Source organism: Pristiophorus japonicus, chromosome 12 (genome assembly GCF_044704955.1).
Source record: "Pristiophorus japonicus isolate sPriJap1 chromosome 12, sPriJap1.hap1, whole genome shotgun sequence".
Classification (NCBI taxonomy): domain Eukaryota; kingdom Metazoa; phylum Chordata; class Chondrichthyes; family Pristiophoridae; genus Pristiophorus; species Pristiophorus japonicus.
The window spans coordinates 147,047,515-147,072,586 of NC_091988.1; the positions used below are offsets into that span (position 1 = coordinate 147,047,515).

Consider the following 25,072-nt stretch of genomic DNA (forward strand, 5'->3'; position numbering starts at 1 on the left):
TGTTCAGCCACCAAAGAACTCACTTCAGGAGTGGAAGCAAGTTTTCCTTGATTCCGAGGGACCGCCAATGATGATGATGATTAAAAGTTTATCTATACCTTAGCATTCTGTATCTAAACTGTAACCTGCTATAGTGAAGCACCATGTTCCCTTTGGATGTATTAGATCAATACTTACTCCCACATGATTTCCAGCTGAAGTTTAATCGTGCCTAGGTCAGTGATATCCACAATCATTATTTGAGGTTGTGCAGTGAAGAAATCCGCACTTTCACAAGTCACTGTTCCAACCAAAACAGTCATCAGCCCCTTCATCTCAGCTACCTACGGAGAAAACATTTTGTTCAAGTAACCTTTTCTGCAGATACATTTGTATGAATCAGAAATATAAGTTTACAATCTTCAAAGAATTGTTCTAATTTACATACAACTTATCAGGACTGGCAAAAGTTGTGAATCTGTTTTGTTGTATATAAATATATAAACCTATATTCAGAAGGGAGTACAGTCAGTCCAATTTTGCATTTCTTAGTTAAGATTTGTGGCTCTTCTGAGCAGTAATTAGAGATGCAAGTTAAGGTTAAGTACAAGAAGCAAATATCAAAAGAAATGAAACAGAGCAGTAACAAATAATTGGAAATACAGAGAGGACCGCAACTGATAACATAGTTAGTTCTCGGGAACTATGTTCCTGCTTATATGAAGACACCCGTGACATCTAAACTGATAAAGGGATGTAGTTGATTTCATGTGAATTGTTTATGAGACACTCCTGTTTATGTGTATTACCTGGCTTATTGCCCATTTTAATTCATAACCTTATGACTAATCTGGAAAATCCCCAATTCTGATTTGATTATCCAGTGCATATACCAATTTGGAAATCCTAACGTCCGGTTCAAAGCAGTTATACAGACAACCCTGAGAATAAAGTTGAGGTTACCAGACAAGTTCATGTATACCTAGATTTAACATGTACCTGCTCAAGACATCTATGTTCATTATGGTAATACCAATTATTGGAGATTAGACAATATCATGTAAAAGAGACAGACACTAAGTTGGGCACTGGGATTACTTGCCACAGCACAGAACATCTGCGCACAAGGAGTTGTTTGATAATAGTGACATATGTTCATCCAAATGAAATATTGTGGTCAGTAGTCCCTTCAGCAACATTATTACTCTTAGTTATTGTTAATCACACTGTAACAAAAGCCTCACTGTCTAAATCAAAAACATGGTTAGTAATCACAGTGCTCTATTAATATATTGTATCCTCATTCAATTTCATGTATTATTGTCGAGATATTTATTTTATGGTATCTAATCCTGTTGCCTCGTATAGTGCGCCATGTTTGTGTGATACTGTGTATGGTTCCAGAATTATAGAAACATAGAAATTTACAGCGCAGAAGGTGGTCATTTTGGCCCATCGTGTCAGCGCCGGCCGACAAAGAGCCACACAGCCCTTCGTCAGCAGCCCTAAAGGTTACATACAAACCCATGAACAATAACGGAAAGGCAAAGAGCACCCAGCCCAACCAGTCCGCCCCACACCACTGCACCACCCCTTATACTAAAAACATCTACACTCCACCCCAACTGGAGCCATGTGATCTCCTGGGAGAGGTAAAAACCAAATAAAAACCCAGGCCAATTTAGGGAGAAAAAATCTGTGAAAATTCCTCTCCGACCCATCCAGGCGATCGAAACTAGTCCAGAAGATCACCCTGGCCGTATTCTATTCCCTGCAGTACTTACCATTATATCTGCGCCGACCAACAAAAGGTCATCTAGTCTAATCCCAATTACCAGCTCTAGGTCCGTAACCCTGCAGTTTACAGCACTTTAAGTGCCCATCCAACCATCTCTTAAAAGTGGTGAGGGTTTCTGCATCCACCACTCTTCTAGGCAGCGAGTTCCAGATCCCCACAACCCTCTGAGTAAAGAAGCCCCCCCCTCAAATCCCCTCTAAACCTTCCACCAACCACCTTAAAACTATGCCCCCTCGTAATAGCCCCCTCCCACCAATGGAAATAGACACTTACTATCCACGATGTCCAGGCCCCTCAATATTTTGTACACCTCGATGAGGTCGCCTCTCAACCTCCTCTGTTCCAAATCCAGCCTATCCAATCTGTCCTCATAACGAAGATTCTCCATTCCAGGCAGCATCCTAGTAAATCTCCTCTGCACCCTCTCTAGTGCAATCACGTCCTTCCTATAATACGGCAGTACTCCAGCTGTGGCCTAACCAAAGTATTATACAATTTAAGCATAATCTCCCTGCTCTTATATTCTATGCCTTGGCCAATAAAGGCAAGCATTCCGTATGTCTTTTTAACCACCTTATCTACCTGGCCTGCTACTTTCAGGGATCTGTGGACAAGTACTCCAAGGTCCCTTTGTTCATCTACACTATTAAGTGGCCTACCGCTTAATATGTATACTCTTTCCTTATTAGCCCTCCCAAAGTGCATCACCTCACATTTCTCTCAGTTAAATTCCATTTGCCACTGCTCTGCCCACCTGACCAGTAGATTGATATCCTACTGCAGCCCATGACTTTCCTCTTCATTATCAACGACACAGCCAATTTTAGTGTCGTTTGCAAACTTCCAATATTCAAATCTAAATCGTTGATATATACCACAAAAAGCAAGGAACCCAGGTTGCTGTTTGGCAAATAATTTGGTCTGTTTTATTGCATCATAACATTTTGACATTTGGGTGCAATTCCTGGAAAACTAAGCACTTGTCTAGTTGCCAAAAGGTTAGTTGATTTCTAGGGACAGATAATCCTAATCTTGTGCTTTTGAAAAGTTTCTGAAATAAACAAATGATTAAAGCTGACCTGTACTATTTCATACATTTGGTTAAAACGGTAAACTAATGGGATGACACAATAGATTTGGACAATCTCAAACAGGTTGCTAATGAATGTAAGTCCACAGCATAAAATATAATCATAATTCCCCTTTCAGATTCTCTTTCCTTCCATTAGAGGCACATTTCACTGCACTCAGGATTTCTTCAATAGATTACGTGTGATTAGTTCCATTGGCTTCCGAGAGATTACAGTTATGAGTGGTGAGAGAAATGTAATAAATTCTCACAGGTGTAATGTGGAACACTCATCTGGCAGGGGTTGAGGCAATTCATTGGTGGAAACAGAGGGAGCGCTTAACTGTATCTGGTCCATGCTATGGCTTATCTAGAAATACTTAATGCTGATACTTGATTCACATTTTCATAAAGATTTGCAGAAGCAATACATTCTTTGGTAAATTTACAAATAAGCACCTTTATTTCAATGTCTTCATTAATGTGAGGTAGGAAGGCCATCTCTTCTTCATCCCATGTTTGTCTATCATCAGCATCAATCTTTCCTTTTAACTTCCACCTCTGTCGACCATATCTAATCAATACCTGTGTAAAAACCAAGAGGATTGTTTGTTTTTCAGAGAATTACCTTACAGTGAGGCACATAGTTTTCACTTCAAAATCCAACGAGAAGTTTAATTACAACTCTACAGGCCTAAGTTTCTAGTTCTGGCAAAAACGGCGCACCTCCGAGACTTACGTGACCTGCCTGGGCTTCTTGAGCAATTCTCCGGTCCTCCTGGAGCATGGTGTGGCGCAGCGTAGTCTCCCTGGGGTGGAGCAAGCTGATCGCAGCCAGCAGTGGGGCGGGGCTATGGATCAGCCTTCTTGTCAGTGCCAGCAGCATTGCACAGACGCGTTGGAGCATGCGCGCCTGCGCAATGGCTCAGCAGGGCGTTTTTCCCCCAATCTGCGTTTGAATGGTGTGGGTACCGGGGAGGAATGGAGGAGCGTGGGAGGGGAGCACTGGGGAGTTGATTGGTGGGGGAGGAGCGTGGCAAGGGATGGAGGGGGAGTGTGGCAAGGGATAGAGGGGGAGCGTGGCAAGGGATGGAGGGGGATCGTGGCAAGGGATGGAGGGGGAGCATAGCAAGGGATGGAGGGGGAGCGTGGCAAGGGTTGGAGGGGGATCGTGGTTGGGGGGCACTCAAAATGATCGAAGGGCCGGAGGAGAGCGAAGGGGTGCCTCCTTCCAGCCTCCCCACCCCCTACATCCCCCCCCCAAACCCACACCCCCACACACACACACACCCCCTCCCACACCCCACCCCACACACACACACCTCCACACAACCCCCCCCCTCCCCACACATACACACACCACACCCTTCCCCCCCCCACCCCTCACTGTCAGATACAGAGAGAGAGAGACACTGACAGAGACACCTTCCCTTCACATAAAGGTAGCACTTCTATTTTTTATTGATTGATTGCTTATTACTTTGGTCTTGGTGCTTTAGGTGCAAGGTTCCTTCTATTTTTTATTAATTAATTGCTTATTACTTTTTGTGCTTCGTTTAGTGCTTGGTGCTTTAAATGTACTGCTTTGTTTAGTGCTTGGTGCTTTAAATGTACTTTGCTTCTTTAATGTTGTTGTGAAGGTGTTTATGGAAAATCCTCTAACTTCCCTTCCACCCCCCCCCCCCCCCCGCGTTGTGATGTTGATGTGTCCTTTGTGTTTAATGCTTCCCACCCGCCTGCACTAAATTTAACTCTAGGTAAGGTTTTTCAGAACTTACAAAAGTGGACACTTACTCCATCCTAAGTTAGTTTGTAGTAAGTTTTCACTGCCGAAACTTGCAAAACAGGCCTGAGTGGCTGGACACACCCCCTTTTGAAAAAAAAAGTACCTTACCTAAAGCCAACCTAAACTAACTCACTAGAACTGGAGCAAACTAATATCCGAGAATTGCAATTTCTAACATAGTCCAAACTAAACTAGTTGCTCCAAAAAACTAGGAGCAACTCCACCCGAAACTTGGGCCCACAAAAGGTTTGAATTCTCTAGTCTGCACTAAGTTAGCTGATGTCAGCCAGGGAACTGATAGAGGTCTTTAGCCTCAGTACAACTGGGTCAACCAACAGAAAACGAACCAGGTCCCCATTCCTGATCATTATCTAATACAGGCAACTCTCAATTATCCGGGTCTCTTGGGGATTGGGCTGTGCCAGATAAACGATTTCTCCATTCGAGCGATTGACATTATAAAGTTAAAACCCGATGCCTTCCCGGGCCGAAAGGACTCCGAACGCACCGGCCCGATGCCTTTCCGGACCGAAATTTTAAATCCCGTTGAATCTGAGTGCGGATAATCGAGAGTTGCCTATATCTCTTCGTGTGTGCGTGCCAGATGATCACACACTTGGATAACAGTCAGTTAGGTGAGGTGTTGGAGGGTGCCTAGCACCTGTGCAATTGTATCCCAACTAGGAACACTTCAGCAGGAAGAAAATTAGGGACAACATTTTATTACATCATCATAAATAAGAACTGAGCTACAAAGAGGCCTGAACAGAAGAACACAAATTAAGCAAGAAAGGTTTTTAGTTTCCTTCATTTTAAGTAAAGTATTATACTTGAGATTCTTTAATCAAAAAATATTCAATCTGAAATCATATGTGGGTTGAACATGCTTAACTGCTTTGGTATGAATGCTGAATAGTGCGAAATTCCACCTCCTCCACATACTTATTAATTCAAGAAGATGGAGTCCTCTTTACTCTTTTGTTCCAACACGTTTAAACACTCCCTGCTAACTGACCCAGGCTCTATGGTGTCAGAGTGCTGTAGGCAAGCCTCCAGTACTTGGCACATAACACATGCATCTCTGGGTCAACAAATGAAGAATGGTGGAATAAACAGAAATGAAGGTATCATTTGAATTCAAATTTCTGTTTTGCTAGATAAACTGCCTTCTGTGCTATGTCAAATCATCATCATGTATCTTGTCCTTGTAGCTTCTTATTCCACATTCTTCATACACAAGAGTCTTCGTATTGGGTCCTTGAGAGTCACATGCTCAACACATGATGTTGCCAGCATCAGTTGGATACGTAATTTGTTGTTCCCAGTGTGCCTGAGCATCAGTTCATTTCCCCTCAGCTGTAGCAATGTATCCATCATGACCTAGTAACTGACACATACCTCAAATCTTGGATCTTACTGCTAGATAAGTAAAGTAGGTTTTCTTTCTTTAGATTGTTTGCTAGATCAGCTTGTTCTTTGAAGAATACGGATTGGTGAAAAACACAGCCAGCTGTTTTGCTCTTCAGGTCTCGATAATAAACAATGAATCTGATACTGGATGGCTTCTTTAACCGTTGCTGAAGGGATGGAACATTGTAAGGATTGCAACCTAGCCCATTTTCAAATGTTTGCCTCTGGATCTTTGTGTAACTCCATTCACTCCCGATTTCTTCAACCTCTGTCTTTTGGATCATCTTGTAGGGGAGTCCCAAGTCCCTGTGCCTTTAAAAGTGTGTACACTAGCCATGGTATATCAGGAGCTTTTGGGAGCATACCACAGGATAACCTTTTCTATTAATTGTTTTTAGTGCCTGATATTATCTATAGGATTTCTTTCGCATCCTTGATAAACGATAGAATATGTCAACTTCAGATCTCATTTTAAGTTTAAATTATCAAGCAAATTTATTTTTCAAGAGACAGTGGTATAATAGCGATATACTATCGACTCCCTCTTCTCTTTAGAACTCCAAACAGACTTCAAGATTCAAATAGCTGCTTTAAATATCCCTGAAAAACAGTTACCACGACCTCCTGGATTGTGTTGACCATATTTGAAAATAACTGAACAAACCACAAAATCCATGTTTGTTTGAAAGTTGCTTGATTCATTTCTCCAGCTGGCAGACAACCGGATGAAACTTCCAACATTACTATCGGGTTAAGCTTGGTATAAAATTCCAGCTGCAGCTGGCTCGTGAATTCCTTATCTACTGTGAGTGAATGGTCACCAAGCCAACACTACATTAAAAAAAAACCTTGCCTTAGGTTTTCTCAGCACTTCTGTAAGGAAAGGATTCTCCAACTAGCTTCAGTTACAGAGCAATTGCCTGGAGAAGCCTAAAAAATATAAAGACTGTTCACTCTTCAAGATTGGGAGCGCATGATACATTTGTCGCCAAGTCCTCGATGCTAAGCATATCATGTAATCCACCGGTGCGATCCAACACGGCAAGCTCTTCACCACTTCTTGGTTCAGAATATTTCTCCCAGGTCATAAATGATGGCTCTGAGCTAGCATCAGCACTGGCATGAAATAGTGTCCATTAAGTTTCTGCCATATGTCAGCACCTTGTTGAGCTCCCTCCCTCCCTCCCACACAGAGCCTACTTCCAGTTTAGTTCCATTCAGCACAGAGTGAGGTCCAGTTCTACAAGGTACTGATCTCCTCGGGAAAGCTTCTGAGGAGATATTGTTTGATTCAGCTATCACTTTTAGGTCTTAAATTGGCCCAGTTGCAATGGACTGAGCTTTACTCACTGGAATAGTTAGCCACAAACATCCCTCCATCAGGAGAGCAATTGCTTTGTCGGATAGTGTCCTCCAAGCACCTGAGAGTAGGCAACCCTACCAGCCAGCCAGATAGTGGTCCTTTCATGACCTCATTTTTTTTCTGGTCACTGGAATACAAAGATTATTCAGACTGTGCGTTTGGGGACTGACTAGCAGCCAAGGACCTGAAAAATGCATACTTCTGCTTGACATTTCAGCAGTGCCACTGGAATTCCTTTCATTCAGTTTCAGAAGACAGAACTGTTCATTCAAAATATTGCCATTCAACCTCCTGTTGGCACCAAGGGTATATATAAAGTGTCCATCATTAGTTGCAGCATATGTCAAGCACCATGTATACCTCTATCTGGATAACTGACTTGTCTGTGATTAAGACTGTCTGATGCATCCTTGATGCGTACATGAAGCATGATACATAAGTTCCTTGCACATTTCCTTTGTTTCCCCAGTGTTGTTGGGGATGCAGAAGACTTGAACAGAGGAGGCAACCATAATTCTAATAATAATGTTTACAATACACATGTTCAGACATTCTAGGGGGCTAAAAATTCGGGGGCTTGACGCCACCCGTTACTGGCAAAATTATGCGTAAAGAGGGCGGCCGCTCTTTCACTTGCTGGTGGCAGGTCCCGCAGTGTCCTCCATTTTCCCAAGCCTGGCAGCATTGCTGGTAATATCCATCATCATGGAAATTGAAATGGGGGATAGGTGATGTCAGTAGGCGTGCAATGCCAACTTAACGTCACCATGGCAAACTTGGACATTTGCGCTGAGTTCAGCACTGGGTCCTAAGCTCGCCATGAAAACCTAGCGTGCAACAGACTGACAGAGACACTCAGCACCTCTTAAAGGGAAGTTTGCATTTAAACTTTTGGATGGGCTTTTTTGATTTTTATTGAAATAGTAGCTTGCTGCAATACATGTTAAAAGTTTTTTTAAATGCGTAGGGAGTGTTGCTGGACGCTTGCAAGGCCTCGGATGGCAAAGGAAGGCCTCTGAGAAGACAGAAAATGCTGCAAATACTCAGCAAGTCAAGCAGCATCCGTGGAGAGAGAAACAAAAGTTCACATCTCAGGCCAAGATGCTGCCTGAGCTGCTGAGTATTTCCAGCATTTTATGCTGTTATTTCAGATTTATAGCATCCGCTCACAGAGGGAAGAGGAAGACACAGAAGGGAAGAAGCCGAAGAGGAGGAAGCAGAAGGAAGGATGCAACCCCGACAGTCCCTTTCTGGCCGGGAAATCTGGGATGGAATCATCCGCCTGCGGTACCAATGACCACAGCCTCTATTCCCCTTTCAACATTTGTTTACGCCTTCCCTTCCCTCTGTTACTGATCATCACAGCATCCTCTTCACCACGATGCTGAAATAAAAGCCACCACAAAGCAAACCTTTCAATCCAACTATATACATCTATCCATCCAATATGACATCAAGAAATCAAATCATCACCCATGCATTCTCTTAGTGACTGTCTTGTGTGTGCCTTTGCCTATCCTACTGATGTCACGCAGTGTTACCCCTATTGCTACAGCACGGCTGGTGGAAGGCTGTTGATTTTCTGTGGAGGACACTACAGATGGCCTTGCTGGTTGACCTTGAGGTGCTGGTGGATGGCCGTGTCAAATCGAGTGACGATGTTTCTTCTTCTTCTTCTTCTCCTTCACTTTCCTCTCCCTCTCCTTGGTCAACCTCTGGCTCGGCAGGCTGTATTTCTTGGGTGTGTGAAATGAAGAAGTCACAAGGGTGCGTGAAATGAAGAAGTCACAAGGGTGCAGTTGTGGTGAGGCGAGGGCAGGAAAGCAAGAGGTGCATGCGAGAAGGATACAAGCATCTTGTATCCTTTCAGCCCTGCCGCTGACCAAGGGCTCAACCATGGCCCTGCCACGAATGGCCAGCACCATCTCCTCCAAGTGGGTGAGGTAAGGCTAGGAATGGAAGGTGCGCCTCGTGTTTGATACAGATTGCTGGTAGGTGAATGATAGCGGGGGGGGGGGGGGGTAGAATTGTGCATTGAGAAGTATGTGAGGCCAGTGGTAAGAGATGGCTTTTGAAGATGCATTCACTGACCTTGACCAGTGGTCGAGGTCATGAAACTTCTTTGGGCACTGGAGCCAGCTCGTGGGGGCAACACGGCTGGCAGTGACTTGCTCAGTGATCTGGTCCCACATCATTCTTGCTGGAGGACCTCCTGGCCCCTGTGGGTAGAGGACCTCTCTTGCAGTGTTGATCTCCTGAACAAAACTGGAATGCTGCTTGCTGAGCCATTTGTGTTGGTGCTGAGCACTTTTCCCATTTTTTGAGGTTGGGAAGAGGATTCAGCTTTAAGAGCAGAATACTTCTTTGTAATGTAAATTTTTTTTAAGACAGTAAAGGCTGAAAACTGATTTTCTTCACTTTATTTAAATTTTTATTAATTCAGAAAGCATTGCCCTTTTAATGCATTGCCCATTTAATTTCCCACAATGTCTAGCAAACTCCATTGCCTCGCCTCCAGAAGCTGTTGGAATATTGAACGCCACTTCTGGACGAGGACTTCGCCTCCCATGCCTGCACTAACGCCACCAGGAGGGTGTTATATAGTAAGTTAGCACTGGGCTAAAAATCTTTAGCCCCTAGCACGAAGCGCTTTGTCTAATATCAAGGACCACTAACCCGAGGTCACAGTGACACCAGCAACTCTCGTGGCGGCCACAACTTTTTTGCCCCCTGTCTTTTGCCAAGGATGTTCTTCAACTGCCCAACATTAGAAATCTCCTCTCCCAAGTAAAGGGTCCAATATTGCACCTGAATGCAGGAATTAACTAGTCCAACAGGCTTCCCATCTTAGATGTGGATACCCTGTGAGCATCGATCACCAAACAACACAGTGCCAAATGGAGGAAATCTCTCTTGTTGTATGAAATTGGTTAATCCTATTTCATATGATATTAACTATATCTTAAGATACCTTCAGCAATTTTTTGAAGTTGGTTTGAAACCCAATTCTATTAGGACCCATATTGCAGCTATTTTGGCTCCCTATGAACTCATATTTTTTGGTTTCTTAGGGGATCTCCAACTGGTATCTGGGTTTATGGAGGCTTTCTAGAAATTGTGCCCATCTAGACCTCAGTTGATTCCAAAATTGAGTCCTCAATTTATGACCATCACAGAGTACCCACATTTACATTCCAGGTATTACATTGACCAAACATGACACACAATGATGTGAATACAGATCACTCACTACAGGTCTATTGGAGTGCACTGCCCCCAACAGCAAGCAGTATTTTAGAGTTTTAATCTTACTCAGTATCTAGTACTCCCACACAAACGCACTTCCTTTTCAGCTGCCAACGTACTCCAAATATGAGTGCACAAACCCTATGATGCCTTAGGTTAATAAAAAAATGCACTAATTACATTTAATTTCAATTTAAAGAAATGCCATATAACAGAGAAGCCTCACAAGTACAATTAAAATTGCCTGAGCTCTTCTAATTTGTATTCACTCATTAGGAACATTAATTCATTCAGTTATTTGAAATAATGCATTTATTATGTTACAAACTATTTCTGTTTTAAGTAATTTTTTATGAACGACCCATCAGAAATCCTACTTACAATGAAGAAAAATGAGGTTATTCTCCCTGTGCTGCTCTATAAATAATGGTGCAATTGAAGCAGTCATCTTGAATAGTAATCTAACAGCTTTATTTTCTTGGAACAAGGTCAGATAAGGCACGAAGGAATTGTCACCATGAGAACGTGCTGTACGAACTGTGGTCAGATAATTTGGTCACTATTACATTTTTGGAAGAAATATGCATGTGTGTTTTCCCACATAACTTAAACTATATAGATTAGTCATTTTTTTGTGAAATCCAGGAACATTGTAATTGAGAAGTAGCTTGTTCTGCATATCTCCCTAGTTCTCGTTGTAACAGACAGCATTACTGTCCTCAATATATACAATAACAGACACCACACACTTCCGGCTAATATTTGAAAACTAGCTCAGCCCTCCTGTTGGCTGGCACAAAACTTAAACATGGAACCTTCGGGCTCATAGCTGCTGGCTGCAGTACTGACATGACTGCTTTCTCAGACAAGCATACCCACAGAAATATGATGTCAACGTTTTCAAGGTTATACAGAAACTAAAGGCAATAGATGTCTGAATTGCATATCATTATTGTTATGTATTTAACCCCTTGTAATCTGCATCACACCTGTCCACCAGAGGGCCTGCCTGTTGGAGTCCTAAGGGATCCCAGCATCCCTTGGGAGCACAGTATTTAAGCAGGCCACCCATGAGGTACCTGCACTCTGGAACTACAATAAAGGAGCTAAGGTCACACTTGCTCATTACACACAGTGCTCGGTCTGACCATTTATTATGAGTACAACAATTGGCGACGAGGTAATGAACTGCGCGAAAATGCAAAGAACATCCTGGCATCCTGGAGAAGTTCTCAGAGGGGGATGATTGGGAGGCCTGCGTGGAGAGACTTGACCAATACTTCATAGCCAACGAGCTGGAAGGGGACGAGAACGCGACCAAAAGAAGGGCGATCTTCCTAACTGTCTGTGGGGCAACAACCTATGGCCTCATGAAGAATCTCCTGGCCCCGGCTAAACCAACAGAGAAATCCTACGAAGAACTGTGTACGCTGGTCCGGGAGCACCTAAATCCTAAGGAAAGTGTTTTGATGGCGAAATATCGGTTCTACACGTGTCAACAATCGGAGGGCCAGGAAGTGGCAAGCAACGTCACCGAACTAAGGCGCCTTGCAGGACATTGTGAGTTTGAGGGATTCCTAGAACAAATACTCAGAGACTTTTTTGTACCGGGCATCGGACATGAGACAATCCTTCGCAAACTTTTGACTAGAAATTCCGAATCTGAGTGAAGCCATAACGATAGCTCAGGCATTTATGTCCACCAGCGACAACACCAAGCAGATTTCGCAGAACAAAGAAGTTTAGGCCAGTACTGTGCATAAAGTAACGTCGGTTTTGAGCAGAAATATACAGGGCAGAATGTACACGCCGGCTGCTGTAGCCCAACCTCAATTGACCCAGAGTCCGCCATCATCTGTTAATGCGAGGCAGTTAACACCCTGTTAGCGCTGCGGGGGTGATCATCGGCCCCATTAATGCCGCTTTAAGCACTATGCATGTAATGGCTGCAGAACAATGGGACACCTCCAACGAATGTGTAGGCGAGCTGCAAACCCTGCAAACCACCACGTTGCAGAGGAAGAACGGTCTACAGTGGATCAGACGGAATTGGAAACTCGTATGGAGGAGGCAGAGGTGTACGGGGTACATACGTTCACGACGAAATGCCCACCAATAATGTTGAAAGTTGAACTGAATGGTATTCTAGTGTCTATGGAGCTGGACACGGGGGCAAGTCAGTCCATAATGAGTAAAACAGCCTTCGACAGGCTGTGGGGGAAGAAAGCACACAGGCCCAAGCTCAGCCACATTCACACCAAACTAAGGACTTATACAAAGGAACTAATCCCTGTAATTGGCAGTGCTGAAGTCAAAGTCTTCTGTGAAGAAGCAGTACACGAACTCCCGCTGTGGATTGTGTCAGGGGATGGCCCCACGTTGTTTGGCAGAAGCTGGCTGGGGAAAATCCGCTGGAACTGGGACAACATCTGAGCGCTCTCGTCAGTCAACAACACCGCATGCACCCAGGTTCTAAGCAAATTCCCTTTGTTATTTGAGCCAGGCATTGGAAGTTTTTCGGGGGCGAATGTGCAGATCCACTTGGTTCCCGGTACGCGACCCATCCACCACAAGGCTTGGGCGGTACCATACATGATGCGTGAAAAAGTGGAAATCGAGCTGGACAGGCTGCAACATGAAGGCATCATCGCACAGGTGGAATTCAACGAGTGGGCCAGTTCAATTGTTCTGGTCCTCAAGGAGAACGGTACGGTTAGAATTTGCGGGGACTATAAAGTAACGATTAACCGTTTTTCGCTGCAGGACCAGTACCCGCTACCCAAGGCAGACGACCTATTTGCGACCCTGGCTGGAGGCAAGACGTTCACCAAGCTGGACCTGACCACGGTCTACATGACGCAGGAGCTGGAGGAGTCTTCGAAAGGCCTCACCTGCATCAACACGCACAAAGGTCTATTTATTTACAACCGGTGCCTGTTCGGGATTCGGTCAGCTGCAGCGATCTTCCAGCGGAACATGGAAAGCCTGCTACAGTCGGTTCCTTGCACAGTGGTTTTCCAGGACGACATATTGGTTACAGGTCGGGACACCATGGAGCACTTGAAGAATTGGGAAGAGGTTCTTAATCGGTTGGATCGCGTGGGGCTCAGGTTGAAACGCTCAAAGTGTTTTTTCCTGGTACAGGACGTCGAATTCTTAGGAAGGAGGATCACAGCAGACGGCATCAGGCCCACTGACGCCAAGACAGAGGCCATCAAGAACGCGCCACGACCACGGAACGTGACGGAGCTGCGGTTGTTCCTGGGACTCCTTAACTGCTTCGGTAATTTCCTCCCCGGGTTAAGCACCCTGCTCGAACCCCTGCATGCGCTACTGCACAAGGGAGACGACTGGGTATGGGGGAATTCACAAGAGGCTGCCTTTAAGAAAGCCAGAAATTTACTGTGTTCTAACAAACTGTGTTCTGTATAACCCATGTAAACGATTAGTGTTAGCTTGCGATGCGTCGTTATACGGAGTCGGATGTGTGTTACAACAGGCTAATGAATCGGGAATTTTGCAACCAGTTGCGTATGCATCCAGGAGTTTGTCCAAGGCCAAAAAGGCCTTCAGAATGGTTGAAAAAGAGGCTCCAGCATTTGTTTACGGGGTAAAAAAAATGCACCAGTACTTGTTTGGCCTCAAGTTCAAGTTTGAAACTGACCACAAGCCACTCATATTGCTATACTCGGAGAGCAAAGGGATTAATACCAATGCCTCTGCCTGCAGCCAAAGATGGGCGCTCATGCTGTCGGCATACAACTATGTAATTTGCCACAGACCGGGCACAGAGAATTGCGCAGATGCTCTCAGTCGGCTACCATAACGGGGTGGAAATGGCACAGCCAGCAGACTTGCTCATGGTCATGGAGGCATTTGAGAACGAGAAATCCCCCATTACAGCCCGCTAGATCAGGATCTGGACCAGCCAGGATCCTTTACTGTCACTGGTAAAAAAAAACTATGTCCTCCATGGAAGCTGGTCCAGTGTCCCAGTGGAGATGCAGGAATGATTAAGCCATTCCACAGACGATGAGCTGTCCCTGCAGGCGGACTGTCTCTTGTGGGGAAATCGCGTAGTCTTGCCCAAGAAAGGCACAGACACATTTATTAGTGAACTGCACAGCACCCACCCAGGCATTGTGATGATGAAAGCCATAGCCAGATCCCACGTGTGGTGATCCGGCATCGACTCAGATTTAGAGACATGTGTGCGCTAGTGTAACACTTGCTCTCAGTTGAACAATGCACCCAGAGAGACACCGCTAAGTTTATGGTCCTGGCCATCTAAACCGTGGTCGAGGATCCATGTAGACTATGCGGGCCCATTCCTAGGCAAAACGTTTTTGGTTGTCGTGGATGCTTACACAAAGTGCATTGAATGTGCAATAATGTCTGTAAGCATGTCCACGGCCACCATTGAAAGTCTACGAGCCATGTTTGCCACGCACAGCCTGCCTGATGTCCTAGTCAGCGACAATGGGCCGTGCTTCACCAGTGCCGAATTCAAAGAGTTCATGACCCGCAACAGGATCAAACATGTCATATCTGCGCCGTTCAAGCGCGCATCCAACGGCCAGGCAGAACGGGCAGTTCAGACCATCAAGCAAAGCTTGAAACATGTGTCGGAAGGCTCCCTGCAGATTTGGCTGTCCCGAGTGCTGCTCAGCTACCGTAGCAGACCCCACTCACTCACTGGGGTTCCCCCAGCAGAGCTGCTCATGAAAAGAGCGCTTAAAATAAGGCTCTCTCTGGTCCAGCCTGATCGACATGATCATGTGGAGGACAAGCGGCTTCAACAAAGTGTGTACCATGACCGCGTAAACTTGACACGCGATATTGAGATTAATGATCCTGTGTCTGTGCTCAATTATGGACATGGTCCCAAATGGCTCGCTGGCACGGTCACAGCCAAAGAGGGGAGTAGGGTATTTCAGGTCAAACTGAACAATGGACAAACGCATAGAAAACACTTGGACCAAATTAAACTGCGGTTCACCAATAGCTACATACAACCTGAAGAGGACACCACCAACTTTGACCTTCCAACACACACACAAGTGGCAACTGACATCACAGATGACCATGAAACAGAACTCATCATCCCCAGCAGCCTGGCAAGGCCGGCTGCTCAACGGCCTAATGAAGAACTGACCAACCCAACCACACCAGCATTTGTACTGAGACGATCGACAAGGGAGCGCAAAGCCCCAGATCGTCTCACCTTGTAAGTAAGTGTATTGTTGACTTCACGGGGGAGTGATGTTATGTATTTAACCCCTTGTAACCTGCGTCACACCTGTCCACCAGAGGGCCTACCTGTTGGAGTCCCAAGGGATCCCAGCATCCCTTGGGAGCACAGTATATAAGCAGGCCACCCATGAGGTACCTGCACTCTGGAACTACAATAAAGGAGGTAAGGTCATACTTGCTCATTACACACAGTACTCGGTCTGACCATTTATTATGAGTACAGCAATTATGATAGATCAATAGCCTTCAGAAATATTGAATGGGTGGCAAATCTTTGACGATGGCAAAAATGTCTGTAATTGATGCCTTTGTTATCTCTAGACTTGACTATTCCAACACACTCCTGGCTGGTCTCCCACATTTTACCCAGGTAAACTAAAGGTGATAAAAAAAACTCGTCTGCCTGTGTCCTAACTTGCACCAAGTCTCACTCACCCATCACCCCTGTGCTCGCTTACCTACATTGGCTTCATAGAATCATAGAATCATAGAAATTTACAGCATGGAAGGAGGCCATTTCAGTCCATCGTGTCCTCGCCGACCGACCAAGAGTTATCCAGCCTAATCCCATCTTCCAGCTCTTAGTCTGTAGTCCTGTAGGTTACGGCACTTCAGGTGCACATCCAAGTAGTTTTTAAATGTGGTGAGGGTTTCTGCCTCTACTACCCTTTTAGGCAGTGAGTTCCAGACTCCCACCATCCTCTGGGTGAAGACATTTCCCCTCGTATCTCCTCTAAACCTCTCCCCAAAACTATGCTCCCTGGTTGTTGATCCCTCTGCCAAGGGAAACAGGTCATTCCTATCCACTCTATTCAGGCTGCTCATAATTTTATATACATCAATCAGATCTCCCCTCAGTCTTCTTCTATTCCAAAGAAAACAGATCCAACATCTCCAATCTTTCCTTATAGCCAAACTTCTCCAGTCCTGGCAACATTCTTGTAAATCTCCTCTGCACCCTTTCCAGTGCAATCACATCTTTCCTGTAATGTGGTGACCAGAACTGCACACAGTACTCCAGCTGTGGCCTAACCAGTGTTTTATATAGTTCAAGCATAACATCCTTGCTCTTGTGTTCCATGCCTTGACTAATAAAGGCAAGTATTCCATATGCCTTCTTAACCACCTTATCTACCTGGCCTGCTACCTTCAGGGATCTGTGGACCTGTACTCCAAGGTCTCTTTATTCCTCTACACTTTTCAGTGTTGTATCATTTAATATGTATTCCCTTGCCTTGATAGACCTCCCCAAATGCGTTACCTCATATTTATCCAGATCGAGTTCCATTTGCCACTGTTCTGCCCACTTAACTAGTACATTGATCCTGCAGTCCGCAGCTTTCTTCATTATCAATCACACAGCCTATTTTAGTGTCATCTGCAAACTTCTTACCCCCAACATTCAAGTCATTGATACATACCACAAAAAGCAAGAACCCAGCACTGAACTCTGCGGAACCCGACTAGATACAACCTTCCAGTCACAAAAATAGCCATCAACCATTACCCTTTTCTTTCTGCCTCTGAGCCAATTTTGGATCCAACTTGCCACTTTGCCCTTGATCCCATGGACTTTTAATTTCGGGACCAGTCTGCCATGTGGAATCTTATCAAAAGCTTTGCTAAATCCATATACACTATATCATATGCACTGCCCTCATCGACTTTCCTGGTTACCTCCTCGAAAAATTCAATTTAGCAATGCCTTGATTTCAAAATTCTCATCCTTATTTTCAAATCCCTCCATGGCCTCACCCCTCCTTATCTCTGTAATCTCCTCCAGCCCCACAACCCCCAAGATGTCTGAGCTCCTCTAATTCTGCCCTCTTGAGCATCCCTGATTATAATCGCACAAGCATTGGTGGCCGTGCCTTCTGTTACCTAGGCCCCAAGCTCTGGAATTCCCAGCTTATACCTCTCCGCCTCTCTTCCTCTTTCCTCCTTCAAGATACTCTTTTAAACCATACCTCTTTGACCAAGCTTTTGTTCACCTGTGCTAATTTCTACTTCTGCGGCACAGTGTGAAATGTTTTATTTCATAATACTCCTATGAAGTGCCTTGGGACATTTCACTACATTCATTATCATAGGCAGTCCCTCGGAATCGAGGAAGATTTGCTTCCACTCTTAAAATGAGTCCTTAGGTGGCTGAACAGTCCAATACGAGAATCACGGACCCTGTCACAGGTGGGAAAGATAGTCGTTGAGGGTAATGGAGGGTGGGATAGGTTGGCCGCATGCTCTTTCCGTTGCCTGCGCTTGATTTCTGCATGTTCTCGGCGATGAGACTCGAGGTGCTCAGCGCTCTCCCGGATGCATTTCCTCCACTTAGGGCGATCTTTGGCCAAGGACTCCCAGGTGTCAGTGGTGATGTTGCACTTTATCAAGGAGGCTTTGAGGGTGTCTTTGTAACGTTTCCTCTGCCCACCTTTGGCTCGGTTGCCATGAAGGAGTTCCGAGTAGAGCGCTTGCTTTGGGAGTCTCATGTCTGGCACACGGACAATGTGGCCTGCCCAGCGGAGCTGATCAAGTGTGGTCAGTGCTTCAATGCTAGAGATGTTGGCCTGGTCGAGGATGCTAATGTTGGTGCATCTGTCCTCCCAGAGGATTTTTAGGATCTTTCAGAGACATCGTTGATGATATTTCTCCAGTGACTTGAGGTGTCTACTGTACATGGTCCATGTCTCTGAGCCATACAGGGCTGCGTCATCGCCCCAACCCTCTTCTCAATCTTCCTCGCTGCCATGCTCCACTTCACAGTCAACAAGCTCCCCGCTGGAGTGGAACTAAACTACAGAACCATTGGGAACCTGTTCAATCTGCTCCGTCTCCAGGCCAGGTCCAAGACTACCCCAACCTCAAGACTACCCCAACCTCTGTCGTCGAGCTACAGTATATAGACTGCGCACATACAGAGACTGAACTCCAGGACATAGTTGACGTATTTACTGAGGCGTACAGAAGCTGGTGGAGGATCTTTGTCTTACACTAAACATCCGAAAGACAAAGGTCCTCCACCAGCCTGTCCTCACCGCACAGCACTGCTCCCCAGTCATCAAGATCCACGGCGCGGTCCTGGACAACGTGGACCATTTCCCATACCTCGGGAGCCTCTTATCAACAAGAGCAGGCATCGACACGAGATTCAACACTGCTTCCAGTGCGCCAGCGCAGCCTTCGGCCGCCTGAGGAAAAATGTGTTTGAAGATCAGACCCTCAAAACTGCCACCAAGAGGATTTTTAGGATCTTTCAGAGACATCGTTGATGATATTTCTCCAGTGACTTGAGGTGTCTACTGTACATGGTCCATGTCTCTGAGCCATACAGGGCTGTAGTAATACCTGCTCTCCTGTATGGCACAGAGACATGGACATGTACAGTAGACACCTCACTACATTAAAGGCGCTATATAAATACAAGTTGCTGTTGTTATTGTTGATGGCTGCAGCTATGTAAACAATTAACATCTTGGATTCTGACGAAAGTTCATCGACCTGAAACGGTGACTCTGTTTCTCTCTCAGATACTGCCTGACCTGCCTGAGTATTTCCAGCATTTTCTGCTTTTATTTCAGATTTCCAGCTTCTGCAGTATTTTGCTTTTGGTTTACCTTGGATTTTCTATTGTGCTTTACCCTATTGTGCTTCGCACCTTGTGAAGCCCTCTGAAAGCAACCTGTCTGGATCTAAACTGATGGATTATCTGTTCAGAACGACCATGTGTGACCTGTATTGATCCCTGACATGTTGATTCTAGCTATGTAGATTGGAAAAGATGACTGCATGGCAAAGTAGTAATGGAGCAATGGAGGGCATTCAGGGAAGAGATAGCTCAGGGACAAACTCGGCATATTCCACTGAAGGGAAAAGGTGGAGCATCCAAAGCTAACGCGACCTGGATGATAAAGGAAATAAAAGTTACATTTTTTTAAAAAGGAAGATTATAACAAATGTCAGGAACAAGATTCAGTTAATAACCAGGAAGATTATAGTAAGTACAGGAGGGAATTGAAAAAGTTAATACAGGAGGCAAGGAGAGGTTACAAGAAAATTGTCAGGCAACATTAAATTGAATCCTAAAACATTTTATAAACATAGGAAGGCCGAAATTGGCTCCTGCCGAGAAAGCGGCGCACTTACCCTGTTTCCGTTGTTTTTACTGGCGCGGTGAATGCGGTGGCCTCTTGAGCGAAATTCTACACTTTGGCCTTTCTTTTCCAGTGGACCGGAAGTCAGTCATAATGGGGGCGGTGAACGGAAGTTCCCATACTAGAGGGGCGGAGTGTCCGCCACTGTCACTCATCAGCTTGGTGCTGATGACATCATCGCGCTGGTGTGTCACCACGTCTCTCCCCTTCACTTAAAGTGGAGAGCTGTGCAATTCTTGAAGTTCGGTCCACTGGGCCATCAGGGAGGGTTTCGGCTGGGCCAGCGGCCTGGCACCCAAGAGTGGGTGCCAGGCTGCCAGTTGGTGGCCCGGCTGAACCCGGAGGCATAATTGTCAGCCCGATATGGCCGACAAAAAAAATAAGATAGTGGCCACGGCAGTAGGTCCTCCCCTTTAATGGCAACCGCACCACCATTTTGAGCATGCTCAAAACACAGTGCATCGGCAGAAAAAGCTGCCGGTGGCACCGTGCAGCGGGAGGAAGATTTTCTTGGTGAAATTTCGCGATCGGGGTGGGGAGGACATCGGGACATCGGCGGTCGCGTACTGTTGATGTACTTAGGATGGATCAGCAGCAGTGGAGCGGAAGGGGGGAGCGGGTCACCACGGGGATATTGCAGGAGCGGAATTTTCAAAATGGCGGCTATTCCACGAAAAAGTGGCAGCCATTCCACTCTGCACCGTAGTCGCTGATTTCCAGCGGTAACAGGCCTTAAGGGAAGGGGTAATTTCAGCCCCATAAAGTGTAAGCAATTAGCTAGGGAAACATTTGGGCCCATTGGGCCTCTTCATATAGAGGCAGAGGACATGACTAAACTATCGAATGAGTACTTTGCATCAGTCTTCACAAAAGAAACAGATGATGTGAAGGTTACACTAAAAGAGAGGGAAGTTATGGACAGGAAAGTAATAGATCGAGAAGATTTACTAAAAAGATTACAAAAAGTTGGTAAATCATCTGGTCCAGATGGAATGCATTCCTTGTTGCTAATAGAAGTGATGGTGGCTGTATTTTTTCAGACTGGGAGCTAGTTTGCAATGGTGTTCCCCGAGGATCAGTTTTGGGTCTTTGCAAATGTTATAAATATCTAGACTCGGGTGTACAGGAGCATCATTATAAAGTTTGCAGATGATATGAAACTTGGCAAAAAAGTAGATCATGATGAGGATAATCATAGGCTTCGGATAGTGAAATAGGCAGAAGTATGGCAGATGGAGTTCAGTGCAGCGAAGTAGAAGTGATGCACTTTGGGAGGATACCATTTGTATACTATAAATGGCACGATTTTGAAAAGTGTAGATGAACAGTGAGATCTTGGTGTCCATAGATACAAATCCTTAAAGAAGGCAGGGCAAGGTGATAAAGTGGTTAAAAAAGCTTACGTTTTATAAATGAAGGAATCGAATAAGAAAGCAACAATATCATGCTAGAACTTTATCATTCTGGTTAGGCCTCAGCTGGAGTATTGTGAACAATTGTGGGCACTACACTCCAGGTAAGATGTAAAAGCTTTAGAAAGCTTACAGGGGAGGTTTACCAGGATGTTACCAGGAATGAGGGACTTCAATTATGAGGAGAGGTTAGAAAAGTTAGAACTGTTCTCCTTGGAACAGAGAAGATTAAGAGGTGACCTATTAAATGTTTTCAAGATGATGAGGTTTTGATACAATACATAGAGAAATACTATTTTCTCTGGCGAGTGGGTCAATAACCAGATGTCATAGATTTAAAATCATTGGCAAAAGATCTAGAGGGGAGATGAGGAGACATTTTTTCACTCAAGAGATCTGAAACGTTCTACCTGAAAAGGTGGTGGAAGCTGATTCCATAAATCATTTTAAAAGGGAGTTGGAGAGGAACTTAAGGATGAGGATCTAACAGGGTTACGGACAAAAGGTGGGGGTGGGATTAAGCATAGCTGCTTTGTCAAAGAGCCAGCATGATGGCCGAATGGCCTCCTGCTGTGCTGTAAATTTCTATGATTCCATGAGTCTATGATAAAGAATCCAAAACAGAAATGTAATAGACAAAATTTATATTTGTGCACAATGGATTTATTGTCAGGATGTTACCGGATGCTGTAAATTTAGTCAGGATGGTGGCCAGTGGATGCACTGTGGCGTGATAGACACCTATGATTCTCCACAAAGCATGGTAACAGCCTTCTTGTCAGGAGAAGAGCAAAGCTGAGACTAGGGATTCCCATAGGGAAGGTAAAAGGAAATCACCTTGCTCTTTCCATGTATTTCCTCATCGCAGCTCGAGAAGATAATTGGATAAAGTTTGGAGGTCACTTGCCCTAACTCAACAACTGTGGAACAGCATATCGTGTAAGGAGACATAACAAGACGGGGAGAAAATAAAATAAAATATGAGAGAATATATGGTTAAAATCATTTTAGATGGTAATTATCTACAGACTTTTTCAGATTTGTACGGGTTGTGTACTGGAAATCTAACCAAAGCATAAAACATATGTTATAATTTATGTAAGATTCAGTTTGAGTCTATTAAATAATCATAGAATAGTACAGTTTAGAAGGAAGCCATTTGGCCCATCAGATCTGCGCAAGCTTTCAAAGACCAATCCAGTTAGTCCCACTCCCCCGTTCTTTCCCCATATCCCTGCAATTTTTTCAAGTATTTATCCAATTACCTTTTGAAAGCTACTATTGAATCTGTATCCACCACCCTATCAGATATTGGATTCCAAATCCTAACCACTCACTGTGGGTAAAGTCTTTCCTCATGCTGCCTCTGGTTCTTTTACCAATCATTTTAAATCTGTGCCCTCTGGTTATCGACCTACAGCCATTAAATACTCTATCTAAACTCTTCATGATTTTAAACACCTCTATCAAATTTCCTCTCAATCTTCTCTGCTCTTAAGAAGAACAACCCCAGCTTCTCCAATCTATCCACGTAACTGTAATCCCTCATCCCTGGAACCATTCTAGTGAATCTCTTCTGTATCCTCTGCAAAGCCTTCACGTCCTTCCCAAAGTGTGGTGCCCAGAATTGGACATAATACTCCAGCTGGGGCCGAAGTCGTGTTTTATATAGGTTTAGCATAACTTCCTGGCTTTTGTACTCTATGCCTCTGTTTAAAAATCCAGGATCCCACATGTTTTATTAACTACTTTGTTAACCTGTCCTACCACCTTTAAACAACCCCAGGTCTCTCTGTTCTTGCAACCCCTTTTAAAATTGTACCATTCAGCTCATCTCATACTTTTCTGCATTGAATTTCATCTGCCATGTGTCTGCCCATTCCACCTGCCTGTCCTGTGTCCTCTTGAAGTCTATTACTATTTTCCTTATTTTAGTAAGATTGCAAATGAGTATCTGTGATGAACTGCCCTTATCTTTAAAAAGACTGCATCTTTTTTTTAATTAAAAATGCAACTACTTAGTAACAGTTATAGTTCTTTTAGTTTTAGTTTAAGAAACATTTTGCATAATGTCCCAGTTATGATTTAGGGTTCTGCATTTTCCCCCTAATTTACAACATAAAAAAGCAATGTCCATAGGCAAGCTCATGCTCTTGTTGAACTGAACTGAGAGCTTGTTGTCAAAACACGCTGGGATAGTGTGCCCTAGGTAAACAATAGGCCGATTTATTGTCACCGCATTACAGGTAAGATTTCAATCATGGCTTTCATAACTGACTGAACTACCAAACAGGTTTATTCAAAGATAGTCGCTTACAGAAGAAAGTAGCAAAGTGGTTTGTTGAAGCCAATCCAAAAACACATCAGCTTTGAAGCAGTTTATGAAAGGGTTAACTATGTTAGTTGAATGATTTAGAATAACATTGTCTTGAAATCTTTTAAACAAAGAATAGAAAAACACTTTTTAGAAGTGGACTAACTGCAAGAACCTGAATTGGTTATAGGTTCTCACAGATTTACAGAGTTGAGCCTTGCCTCCTCGTGGGTTTCAGCTCGGTAAAAAGCACCACTAATTAGTACATCAAAAGTGTTCAATCCATCCAAAACCTAAAACTGAAAACACCCTTTGAAATCAATTATCAACTTGAAAAGTCAGTCTGCAAAACAAAGGCACTTTATTCAAACAATGAAAAGCAAGTTCCACAGCACATATACAAAAGCAGGCCAACAGGCACCTGTGCTGCCAGTGTTCGGGCAATCCTGATTCTATTATGTCATCAATTAATAGTCCAGTGATCCATGTTAATTATTTCTAGAACCTGGGTGTGCTGATTTTCCAAGACACATATGCTGGTTAGTAATCAACTCTCTTTTTATGCACTTCATACAGAGCTGAAAGAATAAAAGTTATTCAACAACAACAACAACAATTTGTATTATATAGCGCCTTTAAAAGTAGTAAAATGTCCCAAGGTGCTTCACAGGAGCGTTAGCAAACAAAATTTGACACCGAGCCACATAGGAGATATTAGAACAGATGAAAGAGGTAGGTTTGAAGGATCGTCTTCAAGGAAGAAGGAGGTAGAGAGGTGGAAAAGTTTAGGGAGGAAATTCCAGAGCTTGGGGCCTTGGCAGCTGAAGGCTTGACCACTAATGGTTGAGCGATTAAAATCAGTGATGCTCAAGAGGCCAGAATTCAAGGAGTGCAGGTATCTTGGAGGGTTGTAGGGCTGGAGCAGATTACAGAGATTTGAAAACAAGGATGAGAATTTGAAAATCAAGCATTTTAAGATTCTCCCAACATTCAGTTGCAGAAGTCATTTTGAGGGTGGTATCTTTCTTAGAAGAAGGGAGCCGAGATTGCCCCTTTTTTTAAAGAGCAGTTACCGTCTCGGGGCGGACTTTCTGACAATCAGGACATTGCCCTCGTGATTTTTTGAGGTGGAGAAGGTATCCACCCCGCTCCTGTGTGAATGGTGATAATGACGTCATTAGAGCGCGCAGCACCTAGTCCCAGCGACATTGCCCTCAAACTGTCGATTGATTGTCGGTGCCCCGACAACTTCGCATGGTAGGAGGCTGCCAATGGCTGGGCGGCGTGTCTGCCT

The 25,072-nt window shown here is 44.4% G+C and overlaps 1 protein-coding gene across 7 annotated transcripts in view; it reads right to left on the minus strand.

The window, feature by feature from the left end:
• Nucleotides 1–25,072, minus strand: part of ripor3 (RIPOR family member 3) — a 227,936-nt gene that overhangs the window by 58,375 nt on the left and 144,489 nt on the right. For 6 of the 7 annotated variants that reach the window (XM_070896021.1, XM_070896019.1, XM_070896020.1 and 3 more), the window contains exons 10-11: nt 3,306–3,431; nt 178–323 (exon numbers count right to left, since the gene is read on the minus strand). In XM_070896021.1, the coding sequence (XP_070752122.1) occupies nt 178–323; nt 3,306–3,431 (272 nt within the window). Of the gene's footprint in view, nt 1–177; nt 324–3,305; nt 3,432–3,585; nt 3,781–25,072 lie in introns of those variants that run through there. The other variant, XM_070896024.1, reaches the window with a different exon arrangement.